The sequence below is a fragment of the Numida meleagris genome, chromosome 19 (genome assembly GCF_002078875.1).
Source record: "Numida meleagris isolate 19003 breed g44 Domestic line chromosome 19, NumMel1.0, whole genome shotgun sequence".
Taxonomy (NCBI): Eukaryota; Metazoa; Chordata; class Aves; order Galliformes; family Numididae; genus Numida; species Numida meleagris.
The window spans coordinates 9399482-9421081 of NC_034427.1; the positions used below are offsets into that span (position 1 = coordinate 9399482).

General features: G+C 48.2%; 1 protein-coding gene across 7 annotated transcripts in view; it reads left to right on the forward strand.

Moving 5' to 3' along the window:
* Positions 1-21600, forward strand: part of ZBTB46 (zinc finger and BTB domain containing 46) — a 44727-nt gene that overhangs the window by 4594 nt on the left and 18533 nt on the right. For 5 of the 7 annotated variants that reach the window (XM_021417018.1, XM_021417020.1, XM_021417022.1 and 2 more), the window contains exons 1-4: positions 1-123; positions 5369-5491; positions 6854-6986; positions 13425-14394. In XM_021417018.1, coding sequence (XP_021272693.1) covers positions 6933-6986; positions 13425-14394 — 1024 coding nt within the window. In that variant the 5' untranslated portion in view covers positions 1-123; positions 5369-5491; positions 6854-6932. Of the gene's footprint in view, positions 124-2896; positions 2900-2919; positions 3082-5368; positions 5492-6853; positions 6987-13424; positions 14395-21600 lie in introns of those variants that run through there. The other 2 variants (XM_021417017.1, XM_021417019.1) reach the window with 2 other exon arrangements.

The window sequence follows — 21600 nt, forward strand, 5'->3', positions numbered from 1 at the left end:
GGCGCGGGGGGGGCACTCTCACGGCCGCCCCGGAGCCCCGCGCGGGGCCCCGCCGCCCCCGGAGCCGCACAAGTTGGAGCGAGAGTTTGTCGGGAGCCCCCAACTGCCGCGGAGAGGGATGAGGTAACGGTGCTGCGGGGCTCGCTGCGTCCCTCCGCCTTCTCTTATCCCCTCTTTTTCCCCCTCTTTTTTTCCCCCTTTTTTCCCCCTCTTTTCTCTTTTTTCTTCCTCTTCTTTTCTCCCTTTTTTTTCCTTCTCTTCCCCCCCCTTTTTTTTTCCCTCTTCCCCCCCCTTTTCCCTCTTTTTCCTTCCCCCCCCTTATTTTTATTTTCTTATTTTTTTTTTCCTCCATCCAGCCCCGTTTTGGGTTATTGTCTCCCCCTAAAGCCCGGCTCGCAGCGCCTCCATTTTAATTGCGGGCTGACATGGGGGAAGTGACCCTCTTTTAAGAGATAATGACAACACGCAAAAATAATAACACCCTTAGGGGGGAAAAAAAAAAACCAACCCAGCAGCCGATCCCCGCTCCCATGAGGGGTGTGCGTGCCCCCGTGGGGCTGTAACAAGTGCAGTGCCCTCCGCTCTGCCCCCACCCCGCACAAAGTGCCCCCCGGGCGCCGCGGCCCCTTTGTGTCAATGCCCCACTGACAGCTGTGGGGCCGGGAGGAACCCTGTGCCCCAGCGGGGCTCTCAGCGCCGTATCTTCGGGTTCTCACCTGACCGGGGGAGGACAAACAAAGGGGCACTCGAACAGTTCGGGATGGATTCCCGATGCTGTTTGGTTTTGCGGTCGCCGCGATGCACTTGGCACGCCGGGTGACGAGCGGCATTGTTTGCGGCGGTGCCGGTTGGGAGGTGCGTGCTTTGCGGGCAGCACCTGCCCTCGAGTTGTGCGCCTGCATTTCGGGCACCGCCGGTGTCAGTTCCGCCCGATCCGGGTCCGGGTCCCGGCTCCGAACTCCATAAAGTATTCATTATGAGTGCGGTGCTGTGCTCCGAGCTGCTCTGCTGCTCGTGCATTGCGTGCGTCTCCCCGAGAGGTGAAGGAGGAAGAGGTGAGGGAGTGCTTTCCCTTTTCTTTCCCCACGAAGAGCCGATGTTGTCCAGGAAGAGCGAGCAAAGCGTGATGGTGATGGATAAACTCGCCGAGCTCTCCGGCTTGTATCCACACCTGGCTTGCTGTATCCCTTACAGCAGCTTTTAATTGCAAACAAATAGCGACTTTCCCGTGGCAATCCCGCCCAGGTTCCCTCGCTGTTTGTCAAGTTTTGTGTTGGGAAATCCTCAGCGCTGGAGGAGGAAGAAAAAAAATCAAAATTGACCGAGGGTGGAGTGTATGGTTAGTCACAGCGTTTTCAGTGCGTGGTGCGGGATTGGCACTTTCTGGTGCTTTTTTGGGGATGGCAGAGCTCACACGATGGCTGTCATGGAATCGAGTTGGTTTTAGCACCGTACCAAAAGAAAAGCCAACACGGGTATTGTGATAATGTCGATGCTGAGCGGGTTTTTGTACCTGTTAAATGCTGCGGCGTTCTGAAGCGCGCAGGATTCAGCCTTTGAAAACATGACCTGTACGCGGGGTTCTTGGAGGAGGAAAATGGGCCACTTTTTCCCCGTGGTCTTTGTTTTCTGGGACAGCCGTACGACAGGAGATGTTCTTTGCGAGAAGGGTTTTTTTTTTTATGGTGGTTTTTTTTTTTTTGGTAACTGGAAGTGCTCAGAAGAAAACCAGTTCAGCACCCCCAGCTCTGCAGAGAAATGAAAGCTCTGTTACCCGCTGTCGCTCCGGCTGCTTCGCCTCCAACGCTCCTCGGCCAAACCTTTTTGTCTGCGCTCTCCTCTCACACGGGTCGTTTCTTTGTAGGTCTGTGTTTCTGCAGTTCCTGAGCGAAGTTTCCTGTCCTGCAGCACGGCGGCAGGCTGACACCCACCCAGTGGGACCGTGGCACATCAGCCCAGCCTTTCCCAGCACTTTTTCCCCTTTCTGTGCTGCTTTCAGTGCCTGCCCTGGAGCACTCTGTAACGCTCCCTGGACTCCCCCTAAATTGGTAAAAAACATCCATGGGGGGGTTTCACAGGGTTTTTTTTATTTTTGTGTTTATTTTTTTTTGCTCCTGTGCAGGGGGTTTTCTGGCTTAGTTTAATGCCAAACAAAGGGGTGAAGAGAGGGCTTGGTTTGTCTCTGCGGAGCGACCCGCAGCTGTCCTGGCCATCCCGTGTGCACACTGTGATTCCCAGCAGCCAGCAGGTTGTGTCCATTGCTCTGAGCATCACACTGGGAAATTCGGGTGCTTTGCATAAGGGGGTTAATACTGTGTTTGTTACATGTTGCTTTTGGCTAACTCCTGCCTGAGACAGCATACAGCTCAGCTGTGTTGTTTGTGTGGGGTATTTGGGATTTACAGTGGCCGGAAGGCTGGAGCTGGAGGGAGATGAGGACAATGGCATCGTGAGAACCCTGGGGTTAGAATTCCACTTTATTTATTCAGAACATCCCTTTATTCCCTCCTCTTGGTTTCTCCAGGTGGTCCCTTTGCATTGCAGCCTCTTACCCCGAGCTGCTGTTGAGTTTTCCTCTTTTTTTTTCCCCCCAGACCTGTCTTCTTCTTGGGACCCATCCCATCCCATAGCTGCTCGTGGAGTACTGAGCTCCATCAGCTGCTTCTGTGGAGCAGGGATGCCTTCTTCGCTCTCCTCTCCTAAAAAATGATTTAGTATACTGAAGAAAAATCACCGTTATGCCGAAGATGCTCTTTGTAAACACATTGCAGCCTGAGATCCTCACTGCATCTCCTGCAAGGAGCGGTGGGGTTTTCTCTCCCTTACGAATCAGCAGTCATTCTCTGAGCAGTTCCTTCAGCTTTCTTTCCGTCCCGTGCTATTTCAGAAACGTCAGGCTGTGTTGTGGCTGCTCTTGAAACATTGGTACCGAGTGCCTCCTGGGCGCTGCGCGGGCAGGTCGCGGTCCCGGACAGCAATTCTAATGAGATGGAAACGCGTTCCACTTGGCGGCGTTGGGTTGCACGGAGGTGTGGGCGCACGCAGGCGTTGGAGCAGTGCAGCTTTGCAGGTAGCTGGCAGGTGAGAGCCAGCCCCCCCTGCTGCCGTGCTCTGCGGCCTGGCTGCCGGCCCTCGCCTTGTTCCCTGCGAGAAAATCATCCTGCCCACGTTGGATGTTGCCTACATGGCGAAGCTGAGGTGGGGTCTTCTGTAAAGCAGGGAGGCCACAGAGCCTCGGAAATATTCTACAAACACAGCCACTGGCTTATGTGTGGATTAAAATAAACTTAGTAACAAGAATGTCGGAGCGCATGCCAAGAACTTAGCTGCTTAAGAACCCTACTTAGAAAAGTGAGCGGGGTTTTACACATTGAGGAATATGTTTATACCTGTGTCCACTTAAATCCCCAGCCACCTTCCATCTTTTTTGTGCTCTTCTTGTATTGACAAAATGCCTGTTCCACCCTACTGCTACTTCTCCCTCTTGTATGTCTCAACTTGGATGTCTTGTATGCCTCAACTTCAGGATGAAGACATTAACAAAGCTCACACCTTTTGTACTAATATATCGTAGGAGGAAATGCCTTTCTGACCAGTGCTCCGAAACAGAAGAATCAATGGTCTGTGTTGGCCATTAGTGCTTAAAATACCCAAACCTGACACCAACTAATTAAATACCATTAAAAAAGTAATCAGGATGCAGCGCTCCTAAAGTCCTGCTCCGTAGTGCTGGGGGATGAGGTGCAGGCAAAGCACAAGAGCAGCTTACAGGCTTCCTTCCAACTGCCGTGCGTCCGTCCTGCCTTCGTTCCTCTTCTGGGTTTCATCAACTGTTATGGGATGGGGGGGAAAGAAAGATCAAATTGACACTAAAAAGTAAGGAGGGACGCCTGCCTGAGGCACTGAGCGCTGTACCAGGAACTGCAGGCACAGAAGCCGCAGAGCACCGCGTGTGTTATCTGTTATCTGCTGGAGCGGTCCCAAATCCTGCGTCTCTTTTCTCTCTCGTAGGTGCTCTTTCCCCCAGCTCACTTCCCTTTTAAAATCACCCCACGGTTCTTCCTCCTTTCCCTCCACCCTTTGTACGTTTTGGGTTTGGGAGTTTTAGCAAAGATCCCCTCTTGAAAAAGCCACAAACCCAACGAGAGCGTTTTGGGGGAAGCTCCCAGCAGGGTAATTCCCAACATGACGTGCCTTAACCCTCTTTTTCTCCGGTGCTTTTTTTGTTGGTTTTTGGGTGACACAGACACAAGCGTGACGTCCTTCGCTTCGCTTATTTTCCTGACTCTGTTGTTGTGAGCAGGAGCTCAGCTCTTGCGGGAGTCAGTGGCACTGGGACAGGTGAGCTCTGCTGGGGCAGCTGTCAGGGTGTCCTTAGTGCTGTCAGAGGGGCAGATGGACATGCAGCTGAAATCATTTTGGTGTCACCGGACCCTCTTAAACCTTCTCAGTGCTTGCTTTGCCATTGGCTGCTCTGCACTGTGCCCTGCACAGATGGGGATGGAGGGGCAGAGCTGGAAGCCGTGGGGAGATGGGTGAGGGAAGCACGCAGATATTTCCAGCCTGCGTGTCAGCACCGTGCAGAGAGGTGTGTGCACGGTGCCCTTTCAGAAAGGTGCATCCTCTTGCATTAGCAAACGGTCAGAACGTGTTCTTTTTGCTGCATTGCTTTTCTGGTAGGCACTTGTGTCTTTTTCCTACGGCTTTGTGGGCTTTCTTCAGAATGTTTAGCTGTTTGTAAAGAGGAGCAGCTGGCTGTGCTCCGTACCCGTGTGTGCTGCCCTGTGGCTCGGGCAGAGCATTGCCTTTTGGAGGTGGTAATTCAGCAGAGGTCAGCAGGAATAGAATTCAGATGTCTTCGTTCAGTACAACGCAGGCACGGTTTCCCTTTAACCTCAGGCAAATAGTTTGGTTTTGAGGTGGTGGTGGGAATGACTGTAACGGTGAGGCTCGGTTAATATTAACCCCGCATAAAGGATGTATGTCGTAGGAGTTGTGTGAATGTTAATTAAATCTTTATGGCGCTAATTAGAATGTACAATGTTGATAAGAGATCTTCAAGCAGCTTCTGCAAGGATTGTTTTCGGCAGAGAGTTCCTCAGAGCGCTTCTGTCTGGAAGCATGGCCACAAGTTGTTAGTTGTCCTAACATCTTATGCTAAAGTCTAACTTAATGCAAGGGCTAGTTTGCTTCCCATACTCTCAGTCATAGAAATATTTCAGAATATTTCATGTTTGAGTCAGGAAACAATCTTGTAAATGTTGAGTTGTTTTACCTGTTGCTTGTAATTAAGCGACAGTTATCTTTTTGCTTTAAATTAGTGTAGGTTTTCACTTTTCCCTCCTGTTCTTTCCATTCCCAAATGCAGGACATCTGAAGAACCTCGTGGAGCTCCTTACCATCTTCCTTCTGTCACCAAACCATGCACGATGCAGCTGTGAAACATCGCGGCGCTTCGCTTTGCTAAGGGAAAACATTGTCAAATATTGGTGAGTTCCGAGCATCCAAAGGTATTTTTGTCATGTGGTAATGGAAAGAGAGTATCCAGAGGTTGCCTTGTTGGTAAAGCTTCCAGTTTTTTTAATAAAATTTGGCTTGAAATTGATAACAAAGGCTGGTTTAGAAATGGTACGTGGTACATAGTTGGAGAAATACCTGTGGCTGCTCTTCTGCTCCCACCTAATGGTGAACCTGCCTCCATTAGTCACCATCACCAGGTTTTGTCCCTTCTGTGAGATGCAGAAAACAGGTGCAGAATGCAGAGCAAGGGAAAGTGAAGAGTGGTACAAAATAGGAGAGGTCTCAGCTTTACTGTTCTTACCAGACTGCTCCGGCTTACTCTGTGACCGGGGGACAGGAGATAAATGGGAGCTTTAACAATCTCAAGTGTGAGTGAAAATACAGATTAATTTCACAACGCACCAAGCAAGTCATTTCCCATACATCAGAGTTGGTCGTGCCCTCCCCTGCTCTTCTTTCCTTTTTTTCCCTCTCTAACTGCCTAAATAAAAGGACTGTCGAGAGCTAGCCAACACAATTGCTATGGAGAAGCAATCAGAATTAGGCAGAGGCAAGACTTGGCAGTGGGAAATAGAGATTGAGAACAAAGTCAGTGGTATTTGCTCAAATTGGGTTATATTTGTGTATTTGTTTTCCAGATTTTCACAGTTATGCTCGTTGTCATAAAAATGCTTGGGTCTTCCTTCTTACTTGGTTTGCTCGTTAGATTCGTTCTGTGACCGTTTATAATGACATTAGCTCATACTGGAAAAGCTTTCTTCATTTGTGTTTTCTGATGTTTTCTTTGCGACAAATTTTCAAAATCTCGGGGTTGTTTTGTCTCGTAACCTGGACTGGCATCAGCTGCAGGAACTGTCCCTTGGGTGTTTCAAGAGGAGTATCCTGAATGTTCCATTGCAAACACAGGTTTTGTCAGGAGCTCTATTGGTGACTTTTAGCCCCAGTATCTTATAGGTCAGATAAGGTGAATCAGTGCCTTTGGGCCACAGATGTCTCTTTTAAAAGTCATTAAAGTGAGAATGTTTTCAAAAGCTACCAAACAGGAAACGCTGTTGTTTCATGGAACTGTTTGAAGTTTTAGTATCCCAAATTAGATTATTTTTTTCCCATACTTATAAGAAGTAACTTGCTAACACTATTGCAAAAAGGTAACCTGGCTTTAATTACCTTGAATGTATAGATATGCATTGAGTCATCATCTTCCTGTTCATTAGATCATATGTAGGTGTTTTACATGTGAGTTTGGAGGGGAAGGACTTCAACATGTACTGCTGTTGTTCAGTGATCTTGTTCTTCAATGCTAATAACGTCTGGTTTTGTCTTTTCATTATAGCTGTCTTTCTACAAGAGTTCACCCCAGTGCTGTTGGAAGGCCAAGAACAGGGCACTGCTGTGCTGCCCTCAGACTGTTGATGTCCTCAGCTGCTGCAGGAGAAGCACCAGAGCTGGAACCCAGTTTGTTACTGGTAAGCAGTAATTGTCTTTTCTGGTTTTTTTTTAAATTTTAGTTGAAGTTTCTCTTAGAAGACTACTAAAAATCTTTTCACTAATTGTTAATTTAAGAACACTACAGAGAAACCAACATCTCCAGTGTTTTTTTTTTTTCCTAATTCTGCTTTCTTAATTGCTCTCCTTCCAAACTGAGGACGCCAACAGTTTTCCCCCAGCTTTCATTTTCTTGTGAAGTTCTTCATGCGCTGTCGGAGTTAATGAAGGTTAATAAATGAATTTCTCTCAGCTACCCTCGGAAGTCCCGTCGTCCCACTATGCTTCTGTACCCTGCAGGTTCTGCAGGCTGGAGCTGGCCTGGCAGCCTCAGGTCAGTGGTCTGACTGGTCATGGCCAAACCACTGGCTGAAAGCTGTGGGGAGGGATGTGAGATGTTTAATGGTAGCTCTGTTGTTTTATGTTCTGCTTACCAGGGTTAGGTTTTGCTTCTGGTTCTTGTTCAGGTTGCAGAAGCCAAGCTGTAAGAGCAGAGCACGCAGCTTTCTGGATGTCTTTATTCCTCTTGCTGAAACTGGCCTTCCTCTAGTTCCTAATTGCATCTAGGTCTATGTATTTTCACAGCAAAAGCAATTGTAGCCTGATTATGTGGTCTTCAATGTATTGTGTGTCCTGGCAAGCTCTAATCCAGACAGATGGGGGTGAAGTCCCTTTACCTGCACCGACACCTGGCAGGGAGCGAGCTCTTGGCCGCGTGCTGCAGCTGCTGGAGGCACAGTGTTGGATCTCTGCTCATGGGCTCCTGGGCACCGCCTGCTGCAGAGAGATGCCAAGCAGAGCTGCTGCCGTGGGTGGCATTGGCTTCAACCATAGAATCATAGAATGGTTTGGGTTGGAAGGGACCTTTAAGGCCATCTAGTTCCAACCCCCTGCTATAGGCAGGGACACCTCCCTCTAGGCTGGGTTGCTGAAAGCCCCATCCAGCCTGGCCTTGAATAGGGATGTTTCAGTGAATCCCCATCAGGCAGATGTTAACTAAGTATTGGTGGGAAGTGGTTGAAGTTTAAGTCCAACAGTCAATGAGAATTGAAGGGGCTCAAATCCAATGATAAAAATGCACCTAGGTAATGCAGCTGTGGGGTTGGTGGTGGCAGTGAGGTGTCTTGTTTGGTTGGTGGTTTTGTTTTTTTTTTTAAGTTCACTGAAAAACATATGACCAACTTAACAACACGCTGGATTCTTGAATCAAAGTAGAAGAATTTCTCTTGTGGCAGCTGTTCATTTTCATAAACTGTTACTTCCACCTACTTTGAATAAAACCAAAACACAAATACAGCTTTGGAGAACGCAGTATAAGGAAATGAAAACTCTCCTAGTAGCTGTGTGCTCTTCTTCAAAGGCCCCTGTGAGGCAGCCCTTCAGTTTGGGAGTAGTGCATTTGAAAAACTCAAGTGGAGCCTTTGCGGGGAGTTACACCCATTAATGTCCCAATTCTTCTGTTCTCTCTCTCATTTAGAAGAGTACTCCAAGTACAGGCACTGTCTTTTTCAGTTGTTAAGGTTACATTGTGGTTTTGTTCTTTTTTTTTTTTTTTTTCCCCCTCCAGCATAGGGTGCATGGGTGGGAGGAATCCTCTCTATTTCTGTTGTCTTTAATTGGGTAAAAGTGAAACTTGTGCACACAGAGAGCGTTGTGTGAGGGGGAGCTTCAGTCTGGTCTCACCTTGCGGAGCTGCTTGGCAGAGGAATTTTAAAAATGTTGGAATGTCTTGGGAGTGGAGATATGGGGAGGACATGGGGAAGCAGCGGTGGGGCGTGTTTGTTTTTGTTTTCGTGGTGGTGGGCTTTCTTTTGTGTTGTAAACCATCCGAGTGAATTGCAGTTCCTCCTTAATCTGTTTTTCCTTTTCTCTGGAGAGAAATGGGGGAGGAAACAGCACATTTTTGGTGGAATTCCAGTTGGCCTGTTTTCCCCAGGGAGCATGGAGCGGCCGGTGGAGGAGCGTGCTGCTTGGTGCTCCCTAACCGGAGCCCTCTGCGCTAAGGGTGGAAGCTTACGTTAGGAAAATGGCACCAGGCTGAGGGCCACGGGGTTCACATTTTTGGTTTTGCGAGACAGCAAGAAGTATTTTCGTCTTGTACAGGGCTTTCAATTGATGAGGAGGAACTGTAGTCCATTTTTGCTGCTGTTTTCTGTCGGAGCGGAGGGAATGAAGTGCTTTGGAGTTTATTTTCGTCCCCACTGTTTCCCAAGGGATGGGACGGCAGAGGCTTTCATCTGTGTGCTGTGTTTCTTCTCTGTGGCTCTTGGTCAAAATTGAAATAATTTGCCGAGTTTTAGGCACTACTCATTTGAACCCCTTAACTGAGAGATTTTGGTCAGGGGACTTATTCCACGTATGTATGCAGTGAGGTTGGCTGTGTAAGCATTACTGGCTCTTCTTTTTGCCGTAGGTGAAATTCACTTAAAGTGAATATTCTGTTTACTCAGGCTGTTATTATGCCATCAGGTGATATTTTCGTGTACAAACAACTGTACTGCTAATGCAAAGTAAACACTTTCCATAAATGGTGCGTTTGTACAGCTAGGTTCGTTCTAGTTGGGGTTAAAATGTATATAAATTCTTAATGCTTGCTTTAAGACCAGAGCTTTGACAACATGAGAACAAAAAGCTGCCCTGTATCTTGGCAGAAGTTGGCAGGAAGGTGATGATTAAATCTGCTCGCTGGTTCTTTTTGCTCTTACATGCAAGTGCTGTTTGTTTAGGGATGATTTTTCTAGTTATTTCTAGGAAAGCAATAGAATTACCGTACGATCTGTAAACTGACTTATGGAGAAAGCCTGCTCTCCTACCATTTATTTAGTGGAAAATCTACAGATGAGCCCTTACGCTTCATTGGCTTCTTGGAAAGCTGTGGTGGGCCGTGTGCTGTCGCCAGAGGCCCAAGCCAAAATAATTTCAGTAGGTGTTCAGCTTTGAGATCCTTCAGTGCATTAAAGAGACCTGAGGTAAAACAGTGTTGATCTTCAGGGTCCATCTCGAGCAGTCTCGGAGCTGTCTGCGCTGCGCTCCCACCGGGACTTGGAGGGGCACTGCCTTTCTGAAGAAATCCTTCCGCTGCGTCTTGTAAGTGGAGATAAACATTTTTACCGAGAAAAGGAGGGGAAAAAAATCCCGACACCAGCCAAGAGGCCACAAAACAGCGTGTGAAATTGGAACAGAAGAGCGCAGGGTTTTGAAGCTTCCTGAATTTTTAACTACTAGCAAATTGCCTTAAATTTAACTTGGATTAATTCCCTGGTGCTCCTTGACATTAAACGGGTGTTCTCGTTTGACATGGGTAGACAGAAAACTAATTAATTCCTCTGAATTTGAGGCATATTTAATTTTCTCCCCCAAAGACCTCTCATTTAAAAGGTACAAGGCTGTGACAAATGTTGGGTGGGGGACGACATGTGCAGGGGGCAGACATTTAGCCAGGGAGGACCGAGGCATCCCCAGTAACAATTGCTGCTACGGTAGATGTAGATACTCTTGTCCTCAGGCTAATCAGTAAAACTCAACATCTTTGCTTGCACACTTGGAAATGCTGTCACAGGACCTCCTCCCAGTGGAGGGTTGCTGCTCCTTGTGATGGGTGTCTTCCCTGTTCATCACTCTTTATACTTATGATTTAAGTACTTTGAAACGAGGATGAGTTGCCATCATTTGCACAGGGCGATGCATCTTCTCGTTATTTTAATGTGCATTATTATATACTTTGTATTTTAGAACATCAGGTGGCTTTGCTTTCCTGTCCAGAAGGCACCTCCTGCTCTTGTCCCCAGCCCTTGGGGATGTGAACATGCAGAGGGCTGCGTGGCTGCAGGGTGTCTGCTGTCAGCAGGCGGGAGGGAAGCCAGGGAGGAATCTTGCAGAGTTTTTTATTATTTTTTCTTCTGTGGTTAGTAAAAAAATCTCTTGATAGGAAATTAAGTCAGAGGGAAGCTATTTCATAAACAAGCTAGCAAGTGCTTCGTCCGTAAGAAGCAGTGGATTAGTCAGTGTGCTGCTCAGACTGCTCTGCTCTAAACTGAAGGTAGAAGGAGGCAAATGCCCAATCCAGGTCGCTGGCATAGGCAGCTTAAACAAAGAATGAGGTGTATCTGAGATGGGCTGCTATCAGCAGTGAGGGGAACCCAGCCATGCGCTGAGCTAAGCTCAGTAGACACCTAAAGCAGTAAAGAAAGAAAATCTCAAGGAATCAGTGTAATTTCTAGCTGCAGGACATTCAAGAAGAAATCCAGGAAAAGCTGTTGTTGCGTAAAAGCATGTGAACAGTGAAGATATTGACAAATATTCCTGATGTTAATCTGTATTAAATTGAGGAGGGGAAAGTTACCTTGTGGGAGACAATTCTTTTTCCAAGCAGTTCTAGGGAGATGCTGTCTTGGAGCCTGGGTTTTGATACCTGTAAAGGAAGAGCAAAAGGAAGTGCCAGATCTGGAGCCTTGGGATCATTGCATGATTGTGTTGTGAGATGTCTCGCATCTCCCTCAGAATCACGTGGCTGTGGCAGCTGGTGGAGGCAGGATTGATGATGGACAACTCACTCGATCCTGCGTGGCAATTCGTATTTCCTGAGGGAGCTAAGTCGACTCTTCAGCTCCTAAAAGTAGATGCAGCAGTGGTTTCTAGAATAAAGACAAAACTGAACTGTCACTTTGCCTTTATAGGTGGTTCTCCCAAAGCTGAAGATGGCTGTGGAGCAGTGGCAGCCACATTCAGTGCATGGGTTACAGAGTGTCTATGCTGCCTGTGTCTGACAGGGTCTTTCTAGGCCTTTAAAAGCTATTTTACAGATCGGTTCTTCATGTTCTTGCTCCTCAACTCTGATTCTTGGTTGGCTGTTTATTGAGATGGGGGTGGCCGGAGCCAGGGTCCCCAGATAGGTCTTGGTGTTACATAGGTGGTGGCATTCGGATAGTGGAGAGCTACACTGCTATTGACCACCTTCAAGTGAAGATAAGCTTCTTCATGTCTTTTGTGCTTAATTCTACAGAAGAGCTGCACGGAGTTGAAGCTCATAAACCCCAGTTCTGCCTGTTTGTGTTGCAGGAGGGAGGATGGGTCTTCCTTTATGAGGGAAGCCATTGGTTTTCAGTGGTTAGGGACCAGCTGCTCTCGCAAATTAGCGCTCCTGCCCCTGCTGAGGAGACAGCCCCATTCCTACAGAACGGAGGAGGCCTGTGCAGGCAACAGTTGCATAACTCGACCTTGTGAATCATCAGGTGGAGCTCTAGCAGAGAGGTGCTGGTAACGTGCGTTCTGTGGGCTCGTTCCCCAGCCAACGGCGTTGGCTCGACTGTTGCTGGTTGGCTTCTGTAGGTGGTATTAATAGCACAGGCGGGGGCATGGATCTTACATATCTGTGTTCCCCAGTGCTGGAAACCCTCCTGCACACATCAGTGAACTTTCCCAATTGTGGCTGCCCTAGGCCTGCCCACTGCTGCTGGTTGGTTTGAACAGATGGGACTGAATGTGGATTTGAACTCGATGTGCGTTGAAAAGTTGCTTCAAGCTTGCTCAGCCTTGCTGGCAGTGCTTATATTTAACCATGTATGCTTTGGGACTGGGAGAGCTCAGGGTTGTGTTCTCACAGGGATTTTGTTTTCATCAGCAATCACTAGTATCCTAAACCCAGGATGTGGCTGCTCATGATGATGCTCCAAGCACACACGTTTTACTGTTGTATGTTGAGATGTGGACCTCAATATCAGCTTCACAGTTGGAACTTCTTATACTGGGACAAATTCAAGTTTCTGGGGGAAAGGAAGACTCATCCCTCCCCATTGTAGGGCTGGAGCACCTCTCTTATGAAGAAAGGCTGTGATTTATAGCATTTTTTCCCCCAACATCTTAGGCTGGTTGTGGGGAAAACTTGGGGATGTAAAGCCAAGGAAACAAGTTTTACTGCAAAGTTGAAAAGGTTGTGCTTATAAGTAGTTAAGCTTCAAGTGACATTAATATCATAGCTCTGATCCACTGCTGGTTTGGTTTGGGTGGGGACTTGAACTGCTGTGATCTGTAGTCTCAGATTTTGCCTATTGCTTTTCTGATTTGAAAGCAGTGTTTATAGCCCCTCAGCAGCAGCACAGCAAGGGGAGTAGCTGCTTTCACTCAGCTTGTGCTGTTGGGGGATTTCAGCTATTCTGTGCTCTCATAATGCTTTTTCCCTTGAGGAAATTGTGTTGCAGAGTGATTTCCAAAAGTTTGTATCCATCAGAGCTTCACATCTAGTCCCTTCTAACAGCAGTTTTTTGAAGTCTGCATCATGTCATGAACGTGGACCCTTTCTGGGCAGCTCTTGTATTCTGTGGGGCTTGTTCAAGACAAACCTGCTATTGAATGTGGTGCAGTTTGGAGCTGATCTGAGCTTGTTTGGATGTTGTTCAACGGTCATTTCCTTCTCCATGCAGGACTTGTGGAAGAGGAAACACAAAGACTTCCAAATGAATAACCGAAAGGAAGATATGGAGATTGCCTCTCACTACCGGCACCTGCTTCGGGAGCTCAACGAGCAGCGGCAGCACGGCATCCTCTGCGACGTCTGCATCATAGTGGAGGGGAAGATCTTCAAGGCTCACAAAAACGTTCTGCTCGGGAGCAGTCGCTACTTCAAAACGCTGTACTGCCAGGTACAGAAAACCTCCGACCAGGCCACGGTCACCCACTTAGACATTGTCACTGCACAAGGCTTTAAGGCAATCATTGACTTCATGTATTCTGCACACCTAGCGCTGACCAGCCGGAACGTCATCGAGGTGATGTCGGCTGCCAGCTATCTGCAGATGACGGATATCGTACAGGCCTGTCACAACTTCATCAAGGCAGCTCTCGACATAAGCATCAAGTCAGATGCCTCGGATGACCTTGTGGACTACGAGCTGGGAGCCCCCTCCAGCAGCAGCACGGACGCTCTGATCTCGGCGGTGGTGGCTGGCAGGAGCATATCGCCATGGCTGGCTCGGCGGACGAGTCCAGCAAACTCTTCTGGAGATTCTGCCATCGCCAGCTGCCACGAAGGAGGGAGCAGTTATGGGAAGGAGGATCCGGAACCAAAAACTGACAGCCATGAAGACGTTTCGTCCCAGTCTCTTTGGTCTAGTGACATGGGTTATGGGTCTTTACGTATCAAAGAGGAACAGGTTTCTCCCTCTCATTACGGAGGGGGTGAGCTGCATTCTGCCAAGGATAGTGCAATACAGAACGCTTTCTCAGAACAAGGAGTGGGGGATGGCTGGCAGCCCACGGGGCGCAGGAAGAACAGGAAAAATAAAGAAACTGTGCGTCACATAACGCAGCAAGTAGAGGATGACAGCAGGGCAAGTTCTCCAATGCCATCTTTTTTACCTGCCTCAGGATGGCCATACAGCAGTCGAGACCCAAGTAAGTCATTCTGCTTCCATTGCTGACGTGAGAAACGTTGAGTTAATTGCATCTGTTTATGGTATGATCTTTTCTGTCTCAAAGTTAGGATGGCTGTCCTGCTTGTTTCACTAACCACGGGCAATTAATAGATCCAGGGCTGCTGGTGTTGTTGGGTTTGCTGTTTTTTCCCTAAGGACTTTTAAGAGAGTGTGGCATTGAGCTCCCTCAGGCTGACTTGAGGAATTCAGCCTGTGATAGGGGTTAGCCCATGTTTCATTGCACACCAGAATCCAAGAGGGGTGGGTGAGATTGTATATATGCTTCTGTTGTCAAATTCAGGTGAAGAAAGGAATATAAACAGTAGTGAAATTCTGAATAGTCTTTATGGGCTGAAAAAGGATGTGTAAGTAGCTTGCATACTGAAGTTTGAATGTGGCTTTCATTGGATTTAAATGAACGGTTAACTCTGCAAATATCTTCAGAAGTATTACATTTTACAGTTATCTACTGCAGTAGGCTCGCATGTAATTATTCTAATTGGCTGATGATAAAATCTAAACAACTTCAGTTAGAAGAAAAATGTGAGATAACCAAAGATAACAGTGATTTATGATGAATTCTGGCTTTACAGTGCACATGTTCTGGGATTGTTTGGAGCAAAGACTCAATGTGGAGTACCTGGAATGCGACTGGCACTCAAGTATTTTTCATTTTCACTGCATCCCTTAAACCAACTCAAACACTTGTATTTCCATGAGGTGCGTGGGGTTGGGACAGGTATTTGAGGCAAACCATGCGTGCTGGAGCAACGGCAGAAGGAGAACTGCAGCACTGATCTTAGCAAGCTGCTTATAAATGGAATGTTCTTCAAGTTGTGCTTTTGAAAAGAGTGCCAAGTGTAGGAGATAGTGTTACTGGAAGCTGAATGGTGTCTGCATCGTTAAAATCCTAATTGTCAGGGAATTGAGCAAAAGTGCCCTTTTCTTTACAGCTGTTTGCAGATGAGAGGAACGCAGCTCCTGGTGTTGGCTCAGTGCAGCGCTGAGCCAGCACAGCAACAGGCACAGCCCAGGAGGTTGTTGCAAATCTTGTCCTAAATGCTGTTTCCAATGAGAGAGGTGTTTGTGAAGATGGAAAAGGGCAAGCTGTGAGTGCTGGTGGCTGGGGGGAATTGCTTCAGTATTCCACTCGTCCTCATTGAGCAAAGGGAAAAACTGAATACGAGGTGAGCGGAGTGCCAGGACTGAGGCAGCACGGGGCTGTGTGTGTTGGCAGCACCTGGGCACTGCTCTGAGAGCAGCGTGGGGCTCAGTGAAATGGCCTTGCTGAGCCTCAGCCACTCCTGGTTTTCCCTGTATTCACCAGCCTGGGAAGTGAGGAGAGATGGAATTCTCCCATGTGCACTGCTGAAGGGTGAGAACAAGAGAGCATCCCTGCTGCCCCAAGCACTGCTGCCCCACTGCCTCCCTCCAGGCAGGAGGGTCTCTGGGTCTGCTGAACACTGCACGAGTGTTCCCCATCTCCAGCAGGTGGAAGCAGCCCTCCTGCAATCTGCTCTCTGCAGTTGCGGAGCTGCAGGGTTCCACTCAGGTTGCTTGTTGGTACAGCAGGTTCTTCTCTCTCTGAAGCAGCCAAGGCGTGCTCTCCACACGTAGCTCCAAGGCATGAAGAAAAATGGTGCACTTCTGGTGTAAGAACAGGTAATGACGAGTGTCTGCGCTGTGTCACGAGTGCCTGGGATGTATGCTCCACTCTAAATTTCATCTTTGGGTTGTGTTTGAATTTGATAGCATCAGGCTTCGTTCTGAGGCTTCGTAAAGCAAACTGCAGAACCCTTCAGTTAGAAGCGTTCCCAGCCACACTGCACAGAGCAGAGACGAAAGGGTGCCCCTGTGCTGAGGAAGTGGGTGCAGAATGCTCTTTCAAGAGTATGCTAAGAAGAAAAGAGTTAGCTCCAACGGTGTTCTTTGAAGCTCCTTTATCTTTCTTGATCTATTTGGTTATTTTAAGATGCTGCTTGTGAGGTCTGCTAGCTCTGCGTAAGGGATAACCTGGGTACCCTTTGCAAATGCTGCTATGCCAGAGGACTGGCACAGACCTTCTGGCAGCACAAAGCTAATTCAGGAGAGTTAATCTTAAAACTACAGTGTTAGCATCTTCCTCCTGACATTGGGCCAGATAACCTCTTGGTCTTCCTTGCAAGCAGCACCGCATTTCAGCAGGATGCAGGCAGCTTTTCGGAAGGTGGATCTTGCAAATGACGGTGGCATCACGCTTTGAATTCAGTGTTGAGGGGCAGCAGCTATAAGGGAGCACTTACTTTGTGACACCGTACAGGGAAGCTCGGTGCAGCCACTGAAACTTTGCTTTTGTGCAGCTGCCAGCTCACTTCCACTCGGGGCTGGGGCTTCTTGTCCTGGTGGCACATCTGGAGGGCCTGGCTGCGGGGCTGGTGGCGTTGCCAAGGCTCTCACCCACGAGGACAGCTCTCCCTGGCAGAGCTGCTTTTGCCTTTCCATATAATGGGAAGCGCTGTCACTTGTGGGGTGTCTCTTGAAGAATTCATTGATGGTTTTATATCGTGTTAGTTCAAGCGCAGTCGCTATGAATCTGGAGTTTATTTCTAAGGAAGTACTCCCACGCATCTTCTGAGTGTTTGTACCCTAAAGCCGTAAGTGATTCTTCTTTTTTTTTTTTTTTTTGTACCAATTGACTGTGAAATGACACTAATTATTCTCAAAACAGAGCAGTCATTTTTAAAGACACTGCAGCTTGGGAACTTCTCGCTTTACTTTGTTTGAATGCAGTGAAAATGCTTTCTTCTGGAAGAAGAGCTTTGCATTACCCAGAGTGGTGACCTTCACGGGCAGGGTGGACAGGGCTTCACCTTCTGACCTCATAGAGATCGGGGTATGGTATTTCCCATCCAAGTCTTTGGTTCTGCACAGGTTCCCTCCCCTGAGGAGGAGAAGCTCGGGAACATTTTTGGGTGATGCACTGATCCCAGTGCAGAGCAGGAATCTTCTGTTGCTGTGGGACGTGAGGGGATGCTCCAACAGGACGGCATTCTGCTCACTTGTCCAGGATATGTCAATGTGCTCACCTGGAGTGATGGGACTCTGCAGAATGGGAAAGCATTTCTCCTTTTGCTGTGTTCACCTTATATTTGGGGTCTTGGCTGTGTGCATGTGCACTGTAAACATTTGTGCACTGAGCAACTGTAGACAGCGCCGAGGGCATTGCTTCTGCTGTGCTACTTGGCAAGTGTTCTAGTCGTGTGGTGGAATAAGGATCTGAAATACTGTGAGCAGGGGAAGAACTCAACGTGGCGTCGGGACACGGGGTTCGGCTGTTCAGGAACTCCCAAGATTTTTGGTTTTGCAGAAATGCAGGACTTGCAGCTTGGCTTGCTACTTTACTTACAAACAGTTTACTGTCCTCAAGAGCTGGTAGTGAGCAGGCAAGAAGAGCTGTCCCACAGGCTGCTGCTCTAATGCCCCCTGGGATTCCCTCCGCCCACAGTGGGCACGGTGCTGCCCAGCTCGCTGTGGGGAGGCTGTGCCAGCAGCTGCTGGTTGCAAAAACATTTTGCGTAAAGGCTGTGGAGAGTGCCGGCTGCAAGCTAATGAATTATTGGGGTGCAGCCTTCACAGAAATAGCGGTTCTCAGCTCTGTTATTAAAGGGTTAGATCGGGTTGTTTTCAAATCTGGAGACTAAAGTCGGTGCTTTTCAGCCCGGACATTTACCCGTGGCTACACCCTGGCTGTAAAATGGTTCCACCCTGCACAGCTTTAGCTCTGAGCTGTGTCCGTTTCCTCTCCCCACCCCACGCTCCATGTTCCCCAGGCTCCAGAGCCCTCCTCCTCCTCTTCCTCCTCCCTGTGGTCACAGCCCTGATTCTGTTAATCTGCTTTAACTCCCGAGATCAGAGGCGCTTCCCCTCTGCTGAGTGCCCTTCTCGCTATTTTCTGTTCCCCGTGCTGGGATTAGACCAGCCTCCTCCTCTCGGCTGTACTGCTTTACCCTTCTTTACTGAAATGACCAGCAGTGAGAAATGAAAGGTTTAGCTTTTTGAATCCTGCTTTGAGATTGCCTGTCTGCTCGGGACTTTCACTTTCTCCTTTGCAGCAATGCTTGTGCGTTCACACGGAGGAGGAATTTGTTTTTTTTTTTTTAAGATGCAGTGAACCAAAAATGAAAACTAATTTTGCCGTCTTGGTCTCAGATTTGATTTTGGTTTTCGGTGTTTTTTGGGGGAAATTTCTTACAGGCTCTTGTTTCAAACAATAAGTACTTGTTCTGAAGGACTTTGGAAGTTACACTTACTTGGCATGCTCTCCTATGCAAGGACCCACTTCAGTATTCCAATGGCAATAGTTTCAGAAAGAATTAACTCACCTAATTTAACCATTTCCATCATTTTGGAGGTGATATTTTTTTAAGATCCTTGGAGGAACGGGGAGGGCTTCCCAGCTGGTATTTGTCTGCAGCCCATTGCTTTGAAGGAAACAGAGCTGCAGATACAGCAGTGCTTTCAGAGTGCATCAGTGCAAAGTCAGGTCGTGCTTCTGCAGAAGGAAAAAGCGTTGCACGTTAGAACCTGTATCTCTGTAGTTCCTGAATGGTGAATTTGGGGCTTCTTTGGAACGTGATGCGCATTGTATCCATGTATACATGACTATGTTAGTAAAAGTGCTGCTGATCAGAACAGCTGTAGGTTGTGGCATCGTTTCTCTCTGTAAGCACTGCCCGAGAACACCGGGCCTTGTTTGACAAGCAGTCCGTTGTGACACACATGGCCAAGGGTGGTACTTGGGAATGGGACTATCAAAAATAGAAACTTGAGGGATATTTTTAGCAGCTGTAAAAAGATTGTCTTTTTGCTGATGGCCCGGGCACTCCTCTTTTCTTTGCTCAGAAGGAAAAGACCAGCAAACAAAGGCCATTTCCTCCTGGGAGTTTACGAACGGGTTGTGTCATTTGCACATGAGGAGATCAAGCTGAATCTTCCTAAATCTGTGCAAGAAATGTCATTCCTGAAGTTTTAGGTGTCAGAGGTGTGTCTGGATGCCCCATACAAATTGGTGGGAGAGCTCAGAACACCGTTGTTGTTTTCAGCCCAGTTTTCTCTCTATAATTTCAGTTCAGGCCAGCACTTGGTGGCAGGAGGAGTTAATACCCAGTGCAGGAAAGCTGAGTTTCAGTGGCCCCCACTTTCCCTTTGAGCTCTGTTTCCACCCCCGCGCTCTCCTGCAGTTGTTCTGCTGGAAATGTCTGTGCAGCCGTGGAGTGAACCAGATTGGGGAACTGATCTGGGATTAAAAATAAACTTTTTGTAATAAACCAGGATATTTTTAACGTCCATCGGTTCCTGTCTCAATTTCACTTCTCAACTATGCAAATAGTTGAGTACAACTGAAGGTGCAGCGGGGGGATGCAGGAATGAGCGTTTGGGGCGGGGGAAGCTGGTGTTGGCATCTCTTCCCTCGCATCCCTCTGCCCTTTCTGCTTGTCACGTTGTGAAGAAGACAGTGACATTTGCCACATGCCCCCAGGAAGCCATCCAGATGTGTCAGAGCCACCACGGACAGCGCCATGCCCGTGTTGATCACAGGCGGCTCCAGGGCCAGGGCCCTGTCCTGCAGTCATCGACGACTTGGTGGCATGGAGCAAACCCTCAGCACGCTGTAGGATGGCACCAGACGGTGAGGAATGATTTGCTGGAATGCAACGGTGCCAGAAACAGCACGGATTCAGCAAGGACAAATGCGAAGTCCTGTGCGTGGCACAGAATAACCCCATGCATCAGCACAGGTTGGCAGCCAATGAGCGAGAGAGCAGCTTTGCAGAAAATGTGTTCTGGTGGTGCAAGCTGAGCAGGAGACATGTGCCTGGCAGCCGGGGAGTGCACGTGCCTGGGCTGTGCTGCGAGGAGTGTGGAAGGGAGAGCACGCCTAGTGCACAGGGCCCTGCCTGGCCATCTCCAGCGGGAGGACTGGGAGCTCGAGCAGGTCCCGCGTGGGCTGTGGAGATGGACTGGAATGCTGTGTGCGAGGAGAGGCTGTGGAAGGGAGAGCACTGCTGGTCATCTGTCTGCAGACAGAGCCTTCACAGGAGAGCTTAACGAGTGAAAAAGCAGTAGCTGATGCTCCATAAACAAATGGAGAGGTCATCTGTGTTACTTCGTCGGGATCAACGGGTGCACTAGGAGTAACGTGTCTGTCAGTATGTTGGTTAGTGCCTCCTGCGGGAGCAAAAGGAGGAAGGAATCTGTCTTTTTCCTCTTTCTCTTAAAATAGTAAGCTTAATTATCTGTTGGAAGTTATTTGCAGCGTGCATACTTGACCCAATATGAAGAATTGGGTAACTTATGTGGTTGGATCTGAAATACTCTGTATAAAATATTCTTGTATTTAATACACAAAGCATCTTCTATTTCACCTTTGATGAGCTTTACTTCACTTCAAGAGAAAATGACTTGGGATGCTCAGTCAGGGAATATAATCATAGAGGTTGGAAAAGAGCTCCAGGATCCCCAAGCCCAGCCCCATCCCACCCCACCGTGCCCACTGAGTGCCACATCTCCATGGTTCCTGGATGCCTCCAGGGGTGGTGATGTGCTGATGGTTGGACTTGATCTTGGAGGTCTTTTCTAACCTTCACGATTCTATGAGATGGAGGAGTTCTGCTCTGCGTGACTGTGAAATGTTGGAGTGGAACATGGCCTCTTGCCTTGTGAGGCTGGAGGGAAAGAAGGGCATTTAGGACTTGCAGCCTGGCAGAACGTTCTCTTTTGTTCCTGGGGTACTGCTGCCTTCAGCAGAAGATGTAATCTCGTATGGCTTCCATTCAAACCTTCCTCTGATATTGGTTGTGAGCTTAGACCTCTAAATACAGATTCCTAGAAGATACTCAACTACGAGTAGAAGAGAGGAGGAAGATAAGCTGAAATAAAAAATAATCGAGAAAAACAAATTGCAGAAGAGCAGTATTGGGAGTGCAGGTAACACCAGGGAGCTCTGGGGATTGCTGGGAAGGTGAGAGCTGCACAGAAGCAGTGAGCAGTGCGAGGGGACCCGTGGAGGCATTGGCAGGGGGTGGCAACCAGGAACATGGAGCAGAGCAGGGAGAAGAGTGGCAACAGGAGCTCCTTGTGTGTTAAGCAGCAAGTAATGCTGATCGGGGTGATGGATTATTTCTTCTACGTGGGGAAGGTCTTGGTC